Below are 21,057 nucleotides of genomic sequence, written 5' to 3' on the forward strand. Positions count from 1 at the left end.
AAACTAAAAAAGAATAATGAATCAAATTTATTACTTATTTTAACAGCCCACACATATCTTTATTTTAACTCGTAGGAATTACTTAAAAAAATCGCAAAATCAAATTTTATAATTTATATATGAAACTCCATTTGTTTGATAGTAGTTTGGGAATCAGGGAAGTTCTGTATAAGTAACTTTAGACAATTTTCCTTGAAATAGACAAGGTATTAAGAATTACTTCTTCCAGAGCTACTTACTTCGTACAGCTATTATTCTCGTTTTTAAATTTATATAGTTGCTATTTATTTTATTTTTTTTTATATATGTAACAATAAAGGCAATAAAAAAATTAAAACGATTTAAACAAATTGTTTTCTGTTGTAAGAACTACCTGCTATGTTTAAATATGAAACACAATATTTCAAATAATTAAAACTGAGATCGTATTTTTAGTTGTTCCAAAAAATATGTTATTTTAAAGACCTTTTTAAGAATAACTTGTTCAATTGAAATATGGAAAAAAGCCACTGTATTCGATAAACTGGTCTCCCGGAAAAGCAAGCTCAAGTTCATTTGTACTATTTGCCAATCGGCAAAAGCGAATTAAAGTAAACGGCGTTGATCAGAAGGAGCCCAGGCAAATCTGGTTAAGTTTCTCCGGTTCGTATAAAGAGCAAGAATAACCCCGAGTGCAATGTTAAACTAACGTCATCGTAACGAGTGCTACGCTGCGAGTCAAACTTCAAAGAAGGCATCCCTTTTAAAGGAAATAGACTTTTTCAATCAATAAGCGATGCCATCAAAACGAACTGTATTATACTTCGTATTCGATAAAATACAGTCGATTCGCTATATACTCGGAAAATTTAAAGATAACCCTGGATTCCGCTTTAAGAAAAATCACGTGTGAATAATTGCATCGACCCAATAAAAGTAAATCGTCCCAAAAGCACTCCTTCACAAATGTTTGCCGAAAATTGTATGTCCCGACGCGGACGCGCTATACGGGCATTTTCCTGCAACTTACAAGAATATCGCACTACATTACCTCCCAACAAAGGTTTGAAAGCGTGTCTCAAACACGGACCAACACCCTTGTTATGATATCCAACCTCTGCCCGATTCTGCTTGCTCCATCTCTATATTGTATTTCAATTGCTACTTACCCAGTCGCATGAAACCGTCCCATTTATCCTACCTCTTTCCGCTGAAATGAACTAAAAAAAGAATACGGTAAATCTTTCCGTGTCATGAGTTTTTTATATTTTCGGTTCGGTGTCAGTCGCTTAATTACGTTAATGGTACATGCAGAGCTTTCGCCAAGTATAGAATTTAACTCGTTAATATTTTGTTTCGCCGTTTTTGTGCCCAAATAGGTACGTTATAAAAATTCCAAGCGAATCGCTAGGTGTGGTTCAGAATCACCATACTTCGTTGCTGGAAACGAGGACGCGTTCCGACTTAAAATTCACTCGATCTGGAATCCCCTCTTCTGACCTGAATCTTTTAAAAGTTCAAATTAAATTAAAGAAATAATTATATTGTAACGAGTCTTTGAAAAGATGCTTCTTTTATTACAATTAAATAAGTTTTAACAATTTTAGCCAAAAAATAAGACTATTGTTCAATTCAGATCTAGCTCATTCCTAACATATTTACTTAACAACATTTTATAGAAACGTATTCCATCAATACTGTTTTCGAACATCTACTTTTACACTTGGTCAGATTAAGGCTTCTACTTCCAAGTGTTACAAGCAAACAATCAGAATTAATTCCCCATTCAATCAACACACAAACACTTTTGTTAAAGCCCTACTCGAACTTGTGGTGTGCATCTGATTTGCAAACATCAAACAGAATTAAGATCTAAGCCAAGCGTACTTAATAGCAACCTGGTGACACTCACTAACACATGAGTACAACAAAGCTACAGAATTCTCCGTTAAGTGTCGGTATCCCTCTATGGGAAACCCGCAACAGGGCTTATATTTTGTAAGACAAACTGCATTTTATATAATAACCCCATTTTGTTGGCGAACCTATAGAGTATAATCACATTATCAACGGTAGAGCTAAGAAATTTGCGATTTCTCCTTGAATTATTGGGTATTATACACTCCCAAACTTTTGTCAAACGCACAATTAATTTAGAGGTAAAACTTGAGTATAATAAAGTTTCCGAGTTTATAAACTTGTTACAAAACAATTTTTGTTTCATATACAGGGTGTTTCATTTTAACCGGAAGCAACAGACTCGGTGATAAGTATCCACAAAATAAGAACGTGTATTTTCTGAACGGAATCACTTCTTTTTTAACGCCAAACTTGGACAGAACAAAATTTTTATTGTCGTAATTATGGTTTTATTTATACCTTTTCAACTTACAAAGAATTTCCACAACTATACCATGCTGTGCATGAATTAATTTGGTCAATCCTTTACCCACGACGTACATTTCAAAATTGCAAAATTTAAAATTGTGTTGACTCTCCATCAATTATTGTCATTCTTTTGTAAAAGTTTTGGAACTAATGCAAGAAATGAAATCTTTTTGCGTACAAAACCGTCACATCACATACAGAAAGTTATTATTACCTAAGATTAATTGCTTTCATACTGGACATTTTACGGCAATATGCCAGCGAGGACGCCACAGAAACTAACTTTTTGTTGCTTGTAAGAGGAGAATTTCTCTGTGGACAATAAGAAAAGTCCGCATCTCGTCTCGCACCAAAAGACACCAAGTTGCACAACTGTAACACGATGATGAGGCTAAAAGCGAACTAAGTGAAGCTTCATTACTTACTATTAAGTAATCCACTGTCATAACTTGCTGAGAAATCAAAGATAATGTGAGTTGGAAATTTTCAGCACATTATGTAGTTTTTTACCACTTTTGCTGAAAGTAAAAATAAAAGTGGCAAAAAATACGCGAAAAAGAGTAAATTTAAGTTCATGAATATTAAGCATATCATTATGTTATTAGAAATTCAAATTTGATGTAAGAATTTTTATGAGTGTGGGTTACAACATTTATTACTTTATTTGTTGAGTGGATTTGAAAAATTGTTCATAAAGCAGAAGTGCGTGTGAAAGTGAAATGTATGGTATCACATTTGTGTTTTCGATGACCAACACTGGAATAGACTGAAGTAGGGATTTTTACTACTGAAACCCATCCTAGTGTCTCCGTAACCCACTGAGATTTGTATAAAAAAAGTTTGAAAGTAATCTCGTGTGTATTAAAATACTTGACAGTTATTAACTCATTATTTCTCTCAAAATCAATACATCTTACTACATTTCATTTATAACTTCCACCGGAATAATGACTAATTAACAATGAAAATACAATTATTTTTACCCTAAATGAGATGTCAGAATTAAAATAGAATCCGTCACTTCCAATACAGGAAAATTAATAATCCGATTCGCAGCTTGCAAATGAGTTGTCGAAACTTTATTTAGTTAGTATCATGGTATCCGGAAAACTCACTGACATTATTTTCATTTTCATAATTCCGAACTCCTGTGTGTAAGAAATGTGTTGTCATTTTGGCTATACCTCATACAATTTTATCAATTATTTATTTTTATATTGATACTCTACTTAAAATTTGTTTTGCCTTGTTAAAATGTAACGAGACTATTCTATTGAATGTCAATTTCATGTCTTCTCGGCTTTTCACAACCGAAAATATGTATCTCTGGCATGTATTCTCTGTCCATTCCATGCTGAAAATTTATGAGACAGGTTACTAAACCAGTTACGCTTAAATTTAGAGTAATTTAACATTCTTGTGAGGATCAAAATTTGTCATTCATCTCATTCAGAAAACTGATGGTATCATTTCGTAACGGCACTAAATAAATGTCACTTTAGACGTGTAGCTTAACGTGGTTCTTTCCTATGATTTAATAATCCAAAACGAAAAAAAATAGCCTAAAGTTATTAAGACAAAACTTCTCTCACCCCTGAACAACAGTCGTGCAACTCCTTCGAAAACTTATAAAATGAAATTCTGCAACTTTTTTGATAACCGCTATAAGTTAAAATGAAAATAGGGGTAGACTGTTAAGGTATAAATAAATAAACATGCTATGCGTATGTTTCAGGTGAGTTTTCCATTGCAACACTGGAATACATGTGTATCGATTTGGATAGGTGCAGTATAATACTAGTAATAAGTTAATAACAGTACTAAAATTTTCGGGAAAATGAGGCGTTCTTGATTTGATCAATAACATAGATTGCCTCATTCACTAATGAGTGAATTGGTAATATTGAAAATAAAGTTGATATATTTTGATTTACCATGCTTATGATAACCTTAAAACGTTTGAAAGATTTGCAACAATTGCTACATATTGTATATTTTGGAGACAGCATCTACACAATATTCCTAACATACTGTTACGTTGAACGGGTGATTAAGATCGGCGTGGGTAAACTCAACACTTTATTTCTTACTAACTCGAATTTACACGACTAACTATTACAGCGATTATGTACAAAAAATAATTCCTGTGCAACTTGTCTGGATTTTCGCGACACTCCTGGACTCGACTTGTTCACTGAACAATAATCGTTCCCTACGGTGGCCTCTATTTAAACCTACACATTGTTCTCGATGGTTCGAGAACGCCGCTTCGAGGGTTTTCGATAGTGAACGACGCGCCGCCCGATCGATGAGTCATCACCGCCGTACATACCAGAATAAACACATACATACTAGAAGACCCATAGGGGTCGTACCGGGGCGGCGGTTTCGCAGATTATCTATCTGTATTATAGAAAACTACACAGTCGACAAAGGACAGACGACAGACGACAGAGAGAAATGAATTGTGGAGAAAATATGAAGTTGGATGGACCCTATTATAATACTTCCTTAGCTTGTACTTGGAGAGTAAAAAATTTAGAAGCTTCCAGCTTTACATACATAATTACAGACCATACTTTTTCGAAAATTATTGAGCCCCTAAAATTGGCTCTGGCTATGTCAGGTCAGATCAAGTTGATTTAGGTATTACACAAAGTCTCAAAAATATATTATCTAATTATCTTATCATTTATCTCAAAAGAGCCAAATATGTATGTATATTTCTTGAAATTCTAGCCACAAGTTTTGGCCTCTAAATAGTATTATTGAGTAAATTTTTCATGCAAAATGGACCTTGGGATTTACTCGTATATCTTCTTGATCGTATTTAGGATGTGAAAATTTTGCACTGTTTTTGCTACATCTTCACTAAGACATCGAAATGTCAAATCAATAGAAATATTAATTAAAAAATCAAAAAGCCTATGTCGGTGCATAATACTTAGCTACAGATTTATTTAATTAATTACTATTAACACTATTATCAAAAGTTAACTGTTTTATTAAAATCATTGTAGATTGTAAATAAAAATGCGTTCTGATGTATCATGAATTACTGTTTATTTTAAAAAATTTGTTTCGGTATTTAAATAACTTCTGACTTCCATAACTTGACGATTACAGCCTGCGACGACGCAAGAGCAAAATTTCTTGTCCAACTGCTAATTTTATCTTTATCTAAATTTATCATTTTTAATATTTTTACTTCTCAAGCATAAGCTAAGGAAGTACTGTAATGGGGTCCATCCGACGAATGACTACTTTCATGTTTTCTCGATATTTCACAATCCCTAGAGTACGAAAAGGTAGGTTTCGCGTTTCTGGCTATCTGTCTATCTATCGTCTGTCTTGTGTCGATTTTTATTCGGGAGATAATTTCCAAAATTAATGAATCGATAGTTGTTAGATTTTATACACACCTAAGAAATATCGTATAGATAGTAAAACGGTAACCCAAATTTGTTTAATCATTCCAACCCAATGGGATGACATTACCTCCAAAATTTACAATAGTAAATGGTATTTAAATTTGATAGAATAAGATATTCCAGTGCTTGTAGTTTATGAATCCTTTATAGATTTTTACTCTAAACATCCAAATTTTTGGAAAAAAGATGAAAATTGTATGTTAAAATCATCGTAAAACCGAATGCCCTAAAATCTTATTTATCTTAAGCCTGATAAATCACTAATTAAATTTATGCGTTTAACCCCCCCCCCCCCCCCAAATTACTTACGTCATCTCAAAATAGCACCGAAGAAATCCAGTCTAAAATATGCAAAATATTATTACCATAAACTTATGGTTTGTCATTCATAGTTACTATAATTACTCAAAATACTTATATAGAGTGACTCAAAATAATTTTTGAATAAGGCAAGCTATTTTATTGATGAAATCAAGAAAGGCTGACCCCATTTTCACGAGAATTTTAGAATACAGTACTATTATTACTAGCATTACACTGCAAGTATTCCAATTGAATACGTACATATACTTTTTAAATATTGATGACCTCATTACAAAATTTTGTTAGGTAGAAATTTTTGGAAGCTGTATTTCAGAGGCGAGGAAAGTTCAGTCAAAATAAATTACATCTATTTTTTATGTAGTGTCTATAAATACATCGAAATATCTCTATAAAATAAAGAAAATTTGCCGACTCTCAAATTAATCAAAATTTAATTAACAGAATTGACAAATTTTTGACAACCGCAGTTGAAGAAAGCGTAAGCTAAGAAAGTGTTGTAATAAAGGCCACTGGGCGACTGGCTACTTTCATGTTTTCTCGACGTTTCATGACCCCTGTTGTCTGTCCGTCTGTCTGTCGTTATCGATTTTTATTAAACAGATAATCTCCGAAATCACCGTTGTCAAATTTTGTATATTTGTTAAGAATATTAATTATGTAAACGATAAAACGGTAACCAAAATTTAGATAATCATCCCCACCAATAATTTGATAACGTCCCCCATTTTTTTTAAGAAACGCCATTTGAATTTTATATAATTACATATTGGTATATTTGTGGTTGATGCATCCGCCTTGATTTTTTACCCTAAGCATCCAGATTTTCGAGAAAGTGACCGATTGATTCATGGGTCGTAGTATTTTTATTGATTAAATCAAGAATGAATCACTCCTTTTTCTTGAAAATTTGAAAGTACAGTAATGTTGCGACCATCTATATTTTTACTAACAATAAAATAGGGATTATAATAACAATATTCAGAACGTTTTGCTCAATTTTAGCTTAATTAATAATTTTAGTCGCGTCCTTTGACAGCTAACTATGTGCTTAATAGTCGGATTCTTTCAATCTATGTATAAACGTAAACAATCGGAGTTAAACTTGTACGGATAATACCTTTTTCCCGGTTGAGTATGTGCTTTAGGAACGAGGAAAATTCTCCCGTCGTGTTTATTTCTACATGATTTTCTCAGAATTCATAACACAGTCTTTTTAAAGAGTAATTTTCTAGGCAAAGCTTTTTTATGGGTAAGACGTATTCTAGAAACTGCTGATGGTTTATTTGTGTTTATGTTTTATTCCCTTTTTTTTTAGCTATCAAACTTCAATTGATAACATAGTTGACTAATTTAGAGCTGAAAATGTAAGTGTAGTTATCGCATGACCCAATTTTAACAATAGAAAAGACTGCAACAATTATTGATATCAATGATACCTACGCCCTTTGGAGCAAAACGTGTTCATCATCATGTTCTGCTATCAAAATAGTACGGTTCAAGATGGAGATTTCCAGCAAGATAATACAACAGCACATACTGGCCGTACAAGTTTAGATCACCAGTAGAACTCCTGATTGAGAAGCACCTGAATTTTCTTTGTTTGGTTACTTGAAAAATGAAGCTTTTAAAAGAAAAATATGTCATTTGAATGAGGTAATGGAAGAAATTTGCTGTATCAATATTAATAAACAAATGCTTCAAAATTTATTTGAAAATAAATGTAGAAGAGTTAAGGTTTGATTACAGCAAGATGGATGCCATACAGATTTATTGTGACTTAAATTTTCATTGTGAGAATAAAATTGCATACGTGAGAACATAATTTTTGCAAGCGTAAAAATTCCTTAATCTAAAATAGTATTTTTTCCAACTTTCTTCAGTAATAACAATAATAATTGATTTCATCTTGTTGCAGCAAAGCCATAATACCTATTACGTGCGTTTATTTGATATTAGCGATTTAATTATCGTGCATATTTTTCAAGAGCATTGATTTCACATCGGAACTTCATTTCTCAAGTTGTGAATAATATAACCTATCCATCGGAATATAAATCATGTAACAAAAGATTCGTTACTAGAATTAAACGATTTTTGTAAGAGATTTATTTTCACATTCGATTTAAAAGTTTTATTAATACCCATTTCTTTTAGTTGTTTTTTGAGTTTATTAAACAACAGTATGAATTTGTGTACCAATGAATTAAAAAAAAGTTATTATTATTTGGAAACATTCACATTCTCCATGACGCATGATTTGGATCGATATGAACAAAATTGTTTAAATTTTTATATACATGAGTGGCATATTAAGAATAATTGTGAAAAATGTTCAGCGGCTTTCTCGTAAATCTAAACAGAACTTGTTTGTTGCGTCTGGTATTTCTCTGCTGCCGCCTCGATTGACAATTATCTCGCCGCATGCAACAAACCATGCTCTATTCGTAATTCGTGCACAAATTATTGTTAGAGTTAGCGGAATCATTACCCGTGTTCATTTCGACGCCGTATTAAACCTGAGCGAAAACAAAATCTCGCACCTTGCACTCCTTCACGTTAAAAAAATAATGAATGTAGGCCCAACGAGGAGTAGTTGGGTTTTTATCTCGGTCGACGTTTTTCCCGGGACGGTCGGTTCATTTATAAACCAACGTATAAAAAAATCAGATCAATCTGCTTAAACGAAAATCAAGAATCAATTTTCCGTTGACCTGAATGCAGTACCTACAAGTTCAAGGCGGTCGCTTCAAATATTCATACAGTTATTGAGAAAAATTTGATTTGGAGCCGTGGATGTCAGGTTGTATCTGTGTAGTAACGTGACATTGATTTTTCCAGGGCCGGGTTACTGGGGCCTCATGAACCCCCAGTGGAATATGTGCTCGAAGGGAAGGCGACAGTCACCCATCAACGTGGAACCCGAGAAGTTGCTCTTCGATCCCCACTTACAACGCATTCACTTGGACAAACACAAAGTGAGTATAATTTGAATGATAAAAAATAAGGTCTGGAAGCTAAGTTAATGCTTCTCGAAGGGTAAATCCGGTAAATGACTGATTGTTTTTTCGGCCCTTCTTTTTTGTTATTCCTTCGGGCTTTGAATAGCAATGTCAGTGAACGTGTAGCAAAAACAAGATGTGATTTAAACTGTATATAATGGTTTTGATCATTAGCGGTGTCCCGCAACGCATACCCTCTGATTGAATGATAGATGACCCTAGTCGGGGGTGCTTTTATCGCAGCTCTTTTTGTCAAGGGGCGCCTCCTTCCGACAGAATTCGTTCATAGGGCAGAAGACGCTACGAGTGCACGTTTCATTTTCTAAATAAATGTTGTTATTCCTTTAATAACCATAACCAAGTATATAATTTTAAGCGTAGTACAAGAAATATCAAAATAAAACGTTTTCACATAGTACATCAGCGTAATGCTACTTAAATCAGTTAATTCCTAAAATACCAAGCAATACTATTAACTAAAACTTTTGAAAATGAAGCTGCGCTGACTCATATTCAATTATTCGCACCGACATTATTAAAAAATAGCAGCATACTTTTTAAATACCTGAATTATTAAAATACAGAGTTTGGCTTTTTTTAAATCAATAACTATTTAGTAATACAGATTGTTCCATTTAAATTAACGATGAAATTAATACTTCGAATTTGCTGCTCACATGGAAATTAATAATTACATCATACTAACGAAAATCTATATTATACAACTTTAAGCTATACTTATTATATTATCAAATAAATATTCTGTCATATGACCGAAAAAATAAGTCATCTAGTTAACTATGGAATTAATTTAAAAAAAAAATGTGTTGACAAAACGGCCGCACTATCTCAGCTGTTCACTTCCGACGTTAAGCGAAATTGTTGGCAAAATTTTTCGTATTAAAGAGGAAAACCATTTTCGTCTTTCGGTAACAACTTTGGACAACAAAAATTGTATGTACTATTTGGAAAATTAATACAATAAATATAATAATAACACAAATGTCAAACTGGAGAACAACAGACAGTACTACCATCACAATTTAAAAAAAAATAATTCCATGGCTGACCGGACGACGTTTTTCTCGATCATATCACATATATTTGATATTTGAAGAGGTAGAATTATGAAATTGGGAATGATTAATGATTGATATAAAATATTCATAAAGTGGCAATATCTTTGGCGTTATATTTGTGCTGCATTTTTCAAACAACATCAGCTTTTTTATTTCAGGGTATGCTTTTTATGCGCGTTGGGTTTTTAATCAGTGATTTAAATGTTTGTAATATACAGTGTGTCCAAAATAAAATTCGGCGACTTTGTGTCTTGAAGTCTGATGGGGTTGTTGAAATTGTGTAAGCACCATTCTTTTTAGTTTGAAAGGAGAAGTTTAATTTAGTACATTATAAAAACGGCACATATACCTATGTTGTCTCAAGCGCTACGAGCGTAAACTAAGGAAGTATTGTAATCGAGTCCATCGGGAGATTCACTACTTTCATGTTTCTCGCCATTTCTGACCCTTAGAGTACGAAAAGATAGGCTTCTTGTTTCCGTCTGTCTATGTGCTGTCTACCGTTTATCGTCTGTCCGAAACTACTCAACCGATTGCTATATTAGGAATATCTTATAGATCGTGTAACGCTAACCAAATTTTTTTCTATTCATATCCACCAACGTCGTTTCCAACTGTTACAATGATAATTGTTATTTAAAGTTTAAATAACAAACTCCTGGATGTGTGATTTATGAACCCATATTTTTGGAAAAAAGTCAAAATTATGTAATATTTTCCAATTTAACTTTGAAACTACAAAACCGAATGCTCTGAAACCTTACAAACGTTTTACGGTTATCGTAAGCACAGTACATCGATAATGAAAATTTATCTGTTTATCCCCTCCCAAAACATTTTGAATTGCAGTCATCTCAAAATTTGTAAATAAATCTACACAACATTGTCTATTCTTGTAATTTATCAATGCATTAATATTTTTTAAAATTGCTTAAGGAAACTCAAAAAAAAATTAATCAGGCGAGATGAGGGTACAGTTATTATTATTAATTTGATATATAACATTGATATACGTCTCCTTGTTAAAATGTTAATAGTGTCATCAAAAAATTTATATGTGGAAAAACTCACTAAAAACATATGCATACGATGCTTCTAATGTATAAATGTACATTAACAATCCACATATATATTAATTTTAGCTCATAAGAAAAACTCATCATTAAATTAAATTCCCAAAGTTAAATTTTATTATTTTTCAAAGCTGTATTTATTCTATTGTATTTTAAGGGCGAGATAAGTTCTGTCGAAATAAACTTCGACTAATTTTCTTAAACATATGTACTTGATATGTTTTAACGGATGTTAACAGATCATTAAATTACGACTATAGTAATGATGCAAAAAATGTGATTTTGATTGTAAAAATATAAATTATCTAAACAAAAAGATATATCGAATTGCCATACATTGTCATGGAAACAGATATGTAAACACAATTACATTACAACTGTTCATTTTAATGTCAGAAATTTTGGACTAACGTAATATTTCTTTGCTGCCGGTCGAAAATGGTAAACTTTTCTAAATTCTAAAAAATATGTATTATGAAAATAGGATTGGTAATAGAGGACCTACCCGATGGCCAGCTCTCAGCCCAGATTTAAGGTCCTTATATTTATGGTTGTCACCATACGTATAAGAATTCATGTATATGCGACCATGGTATAATTTAGAAGATGAAAAGACAAAATTGAAAAAAATTACAGCAATGATAGTCACTTGAGTCTTAATTTAAACTTAAAATATGACACGACTATGGCTAGAATCTCAGAGATTATTTTTTCATAAATCTTGATACATATCACTAATAGTATTAGTCTTGCCTGAATACCGGTCATCTCTGAGGCAGCGGTGAGTTTTAGGTAATAACAATAGTCAATTCTCAATTAACAATTTCCTATAAGCAAGTCAAGATTACAAAAATATACAAGGAAGCCTACATATTGTAATAATATTCTGAATGTTGCAGACTCCGTTTTCATGTACTTAGGTACTTTGCTGGAATAATATTAATAATAATCATAATAATTTATTACCAAGTTATATATTTCTAATTACAGGAAATATACGCAAATAAAGTGATAAAATAAATAAAAATAGACATCTTCCACAAAATAGAGTTTTTTCTTTTGCAATACTGTACGTTGTATTCTTATTTTAATTTACAAATTAAAAAAAATGCCCCGAAGGTTATTCGGACAGAAGTGCTAATAAATAATAGGAGTAACAGTTTTGTATTCCCAAATTTTCGGGAAAATGCAAAACATTCTTGGACGCTTGATTTAATCAAAACAATAAATTGCTTTTTTTTTTGGGGTCACCCTGTGTACGTAATTCTAAATAATATGAGTGCATTGATAAGTCACAGTCATAATATTTTGCATATTTCGGAGATGATTTATTCGGCAAAATTTTTAAGATGATGTCATAAATTTTTTGGAAGGGAATAAACGAATAAATTAACCTTAAAACGTTTGCAAGATTTCAGAGCGTTAAGTTTGGCAGCTTCAAAGTTAAATTGCAAAATGTTATACAATTTTGATTTTTTTACAAAAATCTGGATACCTAGGGTAAAGGGTATGGGATTAGCAAAATTTTGGTTAGCGTTTTACCATATACATGATATTGACACCAATCGGTCCGGTAGTTTCGAAGATTATCTGCCTAATATATATCGACACAGACAGACAAACCGACAGAGAGACAGACAGACAGAGTGATTGTTCGTCCTTTAGGGATCATGAAACGTCGAGAAAATATGAAACTGGCAAGCCACCCGATAGCTTACGCTCAGGAAATAAGAATACATTAAAAAAAATAGAGATTCTTTCGGCAACCACATACTGGGTAACATGAATTTGAAATCTTTACTTTCTGATATGTCGTACCTAGTACTAGCTGTGTTAATAAGTGAAGCAAACAAGAAGTAGTACCTGTCTGTTCTGTTGGAATCAGTGGTAAATTGATAAGATTCGATAAGTTTGTCTATGGTAGTGAAAAAGGAAGGATCAAACAAAAGTAATGTAGGAAAAAATCACATATAAAATCATTTTGTAGATTTTACAGTTTATTGAAATGGTTTATTTATTATTATTATCAAAAACAACACCAATACAAACATGGTTTGATCCTTCCCATTTCAAAATCATGAAAAACTCTCAGGAAAGATTATATAACAAAACAGTAATTAATTTTTTTCAAAGCGTTGATTTTACGATGAACACCCAGTCGGCGTTATTTCAGCGTAGCAACAGTCTTAAATTATTTTTACTAAGGGCTGCTTAAAAAGTTTTCAGATTAAAGTACCCTATGAAACTATTTTCCATTACATAGATTAACCCGGTAAACCTTACAAATATCAATGTTACCAAATCGAAAATGTTAAAATCGAAATGGGAAGCCACACAATTCAAATGACTTAATGTTGGAACAACAAATTTAAAATTAACTTCTTGCCGCTTCTTGAGTTGAAAAATACACCTTGCTTTATTCGACATTAATTTGACAAATTTGAATTTTGAAGCGTAAGGTTTAATCAAAGAAGTCAATAATATATCCATAGCCTACCGTAATTTGAAAGATTTTTTGATCAGTTGTCAGGATATATAGCACGTGGAAACAGTCTATGGTTAAGCTTTGCCACAAAAAAGATTGAGAACATGAAAAGGAGATGGAACCTTCAGTAAGAAATGTGGGCGATTCCCGAAAAGTGAAAACTTTTTTCTTAAAGATCACCTTTAGTTCTTACTGCAGTAAAAGCTGTGATGCAACAGCTACTAAAGTTTACCAAAACAATATAAATTTAGAACAACAATTCCAGTTTTAGTCATGATTCTCGAACATACAACATCTAGTTTTAGCTAACTAATTAATTAATAATAGTTTTACTCCTCTACAATTTTGTTCATACCTCTAGCGAGAAAAGCTTTCTAAAACTGCGTGCCTTCACACTTTCATAAAGCGCTGCTTTTCATTCCTGTTACGAAAATAACCACTACGTTTTTTTTACATTTCTTCTAATACCACTAATGATTATAATACCTTCCTTTAAAAAAACACCCTTGTGTGCCTCGTATTCGTACTCGCCCTTCCCCTAACCAACCATTTGCCACAAAGTTTCGATTTCCTCCGGCCTCAATTAAAGTGAATCGGATTTTTGGCAGGTGAGCGGAACGCTACACAACACAGGACAATCGTTGGTCTTTAGGGTAGACAAAGACACCAAACAACACGTGAACATTTCGGGGGGACCCCTCGCCTATAGATACCAGTTTGAGGAAATATATATACATTATGGAGTCGAAAATCAACAGGGAGGATCCGAACATCACATACACGGATATTCGTTTCCTGCAGAGGTAAGAATTATTGTTATTTTAAATTATTTCAACTCCTATTGATTTCGTTGGATTTGAACAAACACGAGTTGTCCCTTTCTCAAAGGATTTACCCTTATATCCGTAATGCGATTCGAATTAGCCGATAGCGTGTCGCATTTAATTACAAATTAATGTATTTTGTAACTAAGCCTGTTAGAAATAATGAACCGTCAACTTCGGACGTGTAATAATAAACAAAAAACATTTAAACTGAATGTCCAATTTGTGACAGATTTTCTGCTCAAGTACGCCAAATCCATTATAGTAAAACCAATAACCAAATACACCACCAAATAACTAACAGCGCATAATGACTCAAACGTGAAAATTACACCAACTCACGTACCTAATGACACTGCTTTAATCACGTTAAATAATTGGACCACTACGGTTGTTATATTTACGGGAAAAGTTTCCAATACAAACATAAATGACATACGGGTCGATAACGGTAATCATTGCTGTAATTATTGCTCTTAATTTATACTGCATTATTAATTCGGGGATTATTTTGATCAATCGACGAGTCTTAAATTAGAACAACAAACGCAAATGATGTACAAAACCGTTTAATTGGTAAGAGGTTTATTACACAAAGGCCGTTTTTTCTACGGAAAAATACCCCCCTATCAATTTTTTTCAAATTTGCAACACTTAACAAGAATAAAATAGTTAACATAATTTAACATGTTGTGTGCACTGACATTAATTTGAATTTTCTATTTTTTATTTTTTCAGTAGACAGCATACGATTGTAAAATATTTAGATTTTGAAATTTTTATTTCGCTGCCAGAAGGATTGATTGTAAAATTTATCAAATTATTAGTTATTATAGAAAAGCTGGGGCTCGATCTTCATTTTTAATTCTTAATACAGCTTTTGAGAAATATCAACTGAGATATTGACGTCAATTTTGCACCTCTAAATTTAGACATACAAAAATATTTATTATATAAATGAATTTACGGATTGAAACCAACATTTTTCGAGACTGAGCAAATAAAAATTTCGTTGAGAATATTTAGTTGAACGTGTATTTTAAAACTTAATAGAAAATCTGGCACAGCTTGGATGCGCAATATAATGATACGCTTCACCACGGTAAATTGCTTCTGACTTAAATATGGAAAAACGTTTTAAATAAATAAGAAGCTAAATGCAGTCTCAATTTTAGAAAGTCTGGAACAGATAGATAGATGTGAGTGTATTTAACCAACAAAAGTAAATGTATGTCACAGTCAAAAACTAAAATTAGATTCGTTGAAAAACCTTCCCTTAAAGGCTGATATGTGATATATGAAAATATATAAATACTCAGACGTATTTCACAGCCGACGTTTGAAATTCGATTGTTTTTAAATATAAGGAATTTGAAATAGAAATACGTTTTAGTGTACGCTTTCGAATTGTATGTAAATGAGGAAAATGGATCGGGCTTTTACAACATAAACATGTAGAGAAATACAGGATTGAAATAAAAATTTGATATGAACGTGGTGAATGGATTTGAGCACGTTCATATGTAAATAATATGAATATGAATTATGAAAAACGAACTTATGAAAAATAAACGAGCAAGTTATAAATGATGCAAAATACGGTTTCATTTTTTTTTTTGAAAAGTTTTCTTTACTGTCAAAATAATCATAAAATATGGAGATTGTTTCACAATAAAATTAAACAGAAATTAATCCTTTAGTTGAGAGGGAAAATATTTATCTTAAATTAGAAATCGACGTTTAATTTTAGTTTTTATTTAAAAATGTTATTCAGGTATTTTGTATTTCTGGCACTTTTTACTTCCCCAGCGTAAACGAAGGAAGTATTGTTGTAGTGGAGTCCATCGGCGATTTGCTACTTTCATGTTTTCTCGACGTTTCATGGCCCCTATAGTACGAAAAAAGTGATTCTCGTTTTCGCCTGTCTGTCGTCTGTGTCAAATTTTCTATGTACATTAGGAATATAATGTAAATCCTAAAACGCTAACCAAAATTTGGCTAATCATACCCACCAAGAATTTTATAACGACCTATCAAAAATTTTATATTAAAACTATTTAAATATAATATATTCCTACACTTGTGGTGTACGAATCCGCTTTGCGTTGATCAACCTTTATACTAGTAGGGGCAGTCTAATTACATCTCCGGAGCAGTGTTAAGTTGGTCTCCGCTTTCTAACCGCTTTTTTATCTTAAACTGTGGCTGTTATTATCTATATTTTTGTATTATTATTTAAGAATGGTTCACCCCGATGTTATATTATTAGTACACTGCACGTGTCGGAATTGACAAACGTGTCCTTAATAAATAATGTTAATCGAAACATTTTCAAACGGGAAAACTCGCTAGAAATACAGGCCCTTTATTAATGCACGGCTTATCCTATGAGGCAGGTCAGCCAATACCTCAGCAATGAACTCGCCCTTTACTCTTATTTTTGTTGTTTCTGACCGATACATTTCTGGCCAATCAAATTTTCTAAAATATTTTAAAAATAAATGTGAAAAATTAAACAGGTCAAACGATTATATATGATGTTCGACCTTAATTGTACTAGTCTTCTCATCAGAACATTTCTTTATCTAACTAGATAGACGTTTAAAGAAATATTGTTCCGTAGCTGAAAAGTATGAATATACATATACGCGTGTACAAAAGAAACTATTAAGCGTATATAATGTTTATGGAAGGTGGACTGCAGAATGGTGTCTGAAAAGGTTGTGTCAGAGATCAGAGGTCGCTGGTAAAACCTAGCAAAAGTTTTGGACGTCCTGCGACCTGGCGAATTGTATCTAGGGTAGTGCCTCTACGAGCGGCGGCGGAAGTGCTGGTATAACGAGTGGAATATGCTGTATATATATTTGTCTCAATTCCCGCTGTTTGTAGAGATTGTTTTGTATACCTACCTAAAATGTTCACCGAAGCGCGAGTATACGATTTCCGGAAAATAATAAAAAGGTAATCTTCCTTCCCTCTTAAACTTTGAGTCCCCTCGAAATAGAGACGAATGGTGGTAAAGCCACACAGATGCGTTTCTTCTGTAAAGATATTAAATTCAAAATTGGGATAAATGCCACCTCTTAAGGAGGTCTTAGTAGGGTCCACCACTGTTATTCAAACCTTGGAAGCAGTAAAACGCGGACAAGAAACACGAAGCAAGGATCAGGTTTGTATTCTGTGAGCTGTTGTGAGGGCCAATAAGGTAGGTCAACAGTTTTGGTGAGAGTTCACTGGCAGGAGGAAAAGTCCCCAGATACTGAGGAACTATTGCGGGATCCCAGGTTGTTATAAATCTCGCTTTGTTGGCCTTTGTCGTTTAACCCGTTTCAAAAAAGCTTTATGTAAATGTTATTACCAACATCGTTATGTGGTGGTAGAGCAAGGGCAGAGCGGTGAGAATTAAATGTGCCATATTTGTGTGCCGATTTATCCAGTAAGTGGTGGACAAAACTCAAGATATCAACATGTATAGCACAGAAAAGAGTTACGCCTTTTTGATTACAGTAAGTCCACCACAGTTTGTAGGTGACCTGATACTGTTTTAATGTGGTTGGAGCCAAGGAATTTATCATTGCTTCGATGATTGACTCTGGTAAATTTCGTTGGTTATATGCCTGCCCGAGACAAGTCCTGCCGTCACCATAAGGGAATCTACCAGTGGGTTAACTAGACTGTAAGGAGGAGAAAGTAGTTCAGTACTGAGTCCCAAATGTATAGGATTACTAACAAGTAACCTTTTTTGGAACAGTGGGTACCACGGTTGAGTGGGCCATTCTGGAACTACCAAGATATCCTCTGCTCTGTCAAGAATTATCTTATTTACGATTATCAATATAAGCTAAAAAGGTGGAAACGCACAGAAAAAGAATTGGCTCCATGACAGCGTAAATGTGTCTACCGCGAGCGAACCGAGGTCTAGAGATCAGGGCACATATGTGGCGCATTTATGGTTTAGGTAGGATGCAAATAGGTCTATCTCAGGATTACCAAATGTTGTTCTTATGGATCGATACGCCTTTTCAGATAGTTCCCACTCGGTTTCATTTGACAGAAACCGAGATGCATGATCTACTAAGTAATTATCTTTGGAACCTACGTATGCAGCGTAAATCCAGAGCTCACGAGTCTCACACCCTTGCCAAATCTGTCGAGCTAACCTATTCAAATGAAGGTGTTTTATGCTACCTATTCTATTAATGTAGAAGGGTGACAAGAGTTGACCCTTACAAGGCGTACAGAGAACTACTACCTGTAGTTGCAAAAGTTTTTTAGTACACTCTTTAAGGGATGGCGTCAGTTCTGAACGGGTTCTCAAAAATTCTGGTGAATGTTTGTGCATATAACCCTAGACTTACCAGCAGCTGGCTTTGTACTAATACAAAGTGGGAATCCTTCTTGACATTGGACAGAAGGGCAATGATCGCAACCTCAGGGTTTAACTGCGGGACTTTTAATCCAGACGTTTGCGGGAGCTGAAACTTAGTTAACAGCTCTGTTTTCACCTCAGGGGCCAGACCGTACTGCAAATGAAACGATCGGTTTTCCAGTTGTCTCGGTATAGTGATCTGGCATTGTGAGGGAGTGGTGGGATCCTACACCCAAAACCGCAAGGAATTCCTTAGGTAATTCCTCGGGTACTAATAGTGATAATGCCGGCGGAACACTTCCCTGAGGGGTGTTGACCTCAGCATGGTGGGGTGCCGGAGTCCAATCAGGCGATTGCGCATTAGGCGATGAACGCGATCAGCTGCGGCGATGATAGCGGTCGGTGATCAGCTGTTCTAACGCCTTAACGCGTCGGAACAGCTCACGGTCTGTAGGTCCAGAGTCCCGCGACCTTGACGAATGTGGCCATTTGTGGCGTTTTTGGAGTTTTTCTTTTCCCATTATGCTAAGGAAAAGGTATTAACACCCTAAAAGGGAATAATTAACAGTAGGTACCTGAAAAGTGTCTGCAAGCGGTAACGTGATACGTGGAAGCGCACAAATGCAATAATGAAGCGCAGCGCCAACTAGAATCTAAAATAGGAGGCGAGATCGCAGTTATTCAGAGGAGGTAATCAGTTTAAAAATATGCTCTTGGAAGTATGTAGTACCAGTGTAGTACTACCTAGTTAGATGAAGAAATGTTCAGATGAGAAGACATTTGTACAATTATTATTATTATTCACATCTTGGTAGATTGATATTCGCTGTTCGTATCATTAAACAGTGTGCTTCAACATACCACACAGAGACAGATTCGAATCTTGCCTCTCTAGTATACGCAAAACAGCCGTTTAATCTGTGGGCTGTCCGTAAAACACTCACAAGCGGTAAGTGTTGAAAAATTGAGAATTACACATTTTTAACTTGCTTAATGTTTTTAAAATTTCATTTATTGGAGCATCTTGGGCCTTGCCTCATCAACTTCTTTACTCATGAGCCGCCTCTGTTCATTTTCTAAGCATAAATGCGCTCCAGACCAAATATAAACAAGTGTGTTTTTCGTAACGTAATGCATTCGAATCATAAACAGTGGCAGAGTATGGCTGATTAAATCATCATACGTTAATGAATTCAAAAAAATAACCTCTACAAAAATTCAAAAAATATATAGTGACAAACCAGAAAAAAATTATAGGTTGTCAAAACATACATATTTATAGGATATCATTTAGCTTCTTGCACTGTTACTCGTATTACTTATCTATTTTTATTTTAATGTATAGAGGTAATCACAAATAACAGTTCGCAATTTTTTTTCTATTTTTTAAAGAAACGAGATTTGACAATTTTTTTAGAGTTTGCTTTAATCATGTTTTAATGCTATTTTGCAAATTACGCTATACCTTGTTTTCCCCGACCTACGCTTTTCTTGAATTCATTTTTTTCATATATTTATTATCTGGTTTTCTCTCACTTTCTTATTTTATCATCATCTGATTTTGATTACTTTACTATACCATGCTGTTATATTTTTTATTTATATATAAATCTACTTATTCTGCAAATTATATTGCTAGTGTTTGAAGTTTGTGTTAAAATTAATAATTGATCTTGTGTTTTACTTTAGTTGTTTATTATATTTTTTAATTTATCCTCTACTACTTATATTTATATTTAATTTAAAAAATCGTTTTCCGTCGTTAATGGTGTCAGTTAACAGACAACAAATACATCCAAAAAAATTAAAAACGTTTTGACTGACATTTGTGATAGGTGTCAAGTAGTCATCACATCAAAATGAAGCGGACAAATTTTGCGAAATGTCGAAGCCAACTTGATGTATGATCTTTTATAATCACCTTGTTTTATGTAGACAGGTGGAAATAATAGATAAATTCGAGATAGTAGTAATTCATAATTATTAATTGCAAATAAAAAGAGATTTGAAAACATCTTAGAAGCTTTAGTTGTTCTAAAATTTCATAAAGTTTGCTCTGTCCTAGTGGAAAACTATTTGTATAATTTCTCTTGTAGTTTTTGATGA

At 33.4% G+C, this 21,057-nt stretch overlaps 1 protein-coding gene across 2 annotated transcripts in view; it reads left to right on the forward strand.

Annotated features, from left to right (window-relative positions):
* LOC135129433 (carbonic anhydrase-related protein 10) overlaps positions 1–21,057 on the forward strand; it is a 313,599-nt gene that overhangs the window by 163,250 nt on the left and 129,292 nt on the right. For both annotated transcript variants that reach the window (XM_064056586.1, XM_064056592.1), the window contains exons 3-4: positions 8,961–9,097; positions 14,367–14,561. In XM_064056586.1, coding sequence (XP_063912656.1) covers positions 8,961–9,097; positions 14,367–14,561 — 332 coding nt within the window. The remainder of the gene's footprint in view (positions 1–8,960; positions 9,098–14,366; positions 14,562–21,057) is intronic.

The sequence above is a fragment of the Zophobas morio genome, unplaced genomic scaffold (assembly GCF_036711695.1).
Source record: "Zophobas morio isolate AGI-343-1 ecotype UQ-CSIRO unplaced genomic scaffold, CSIRO_AGI_Zmor_V1 ptg000002l, whole genome shotgun sequence".
Lineage (NCBI taxonomy): Eukaryota > Metazoa > Arthropoda > Insecta > Coleoptera > Tenebrionidae > Zophobas > Zophobas morio.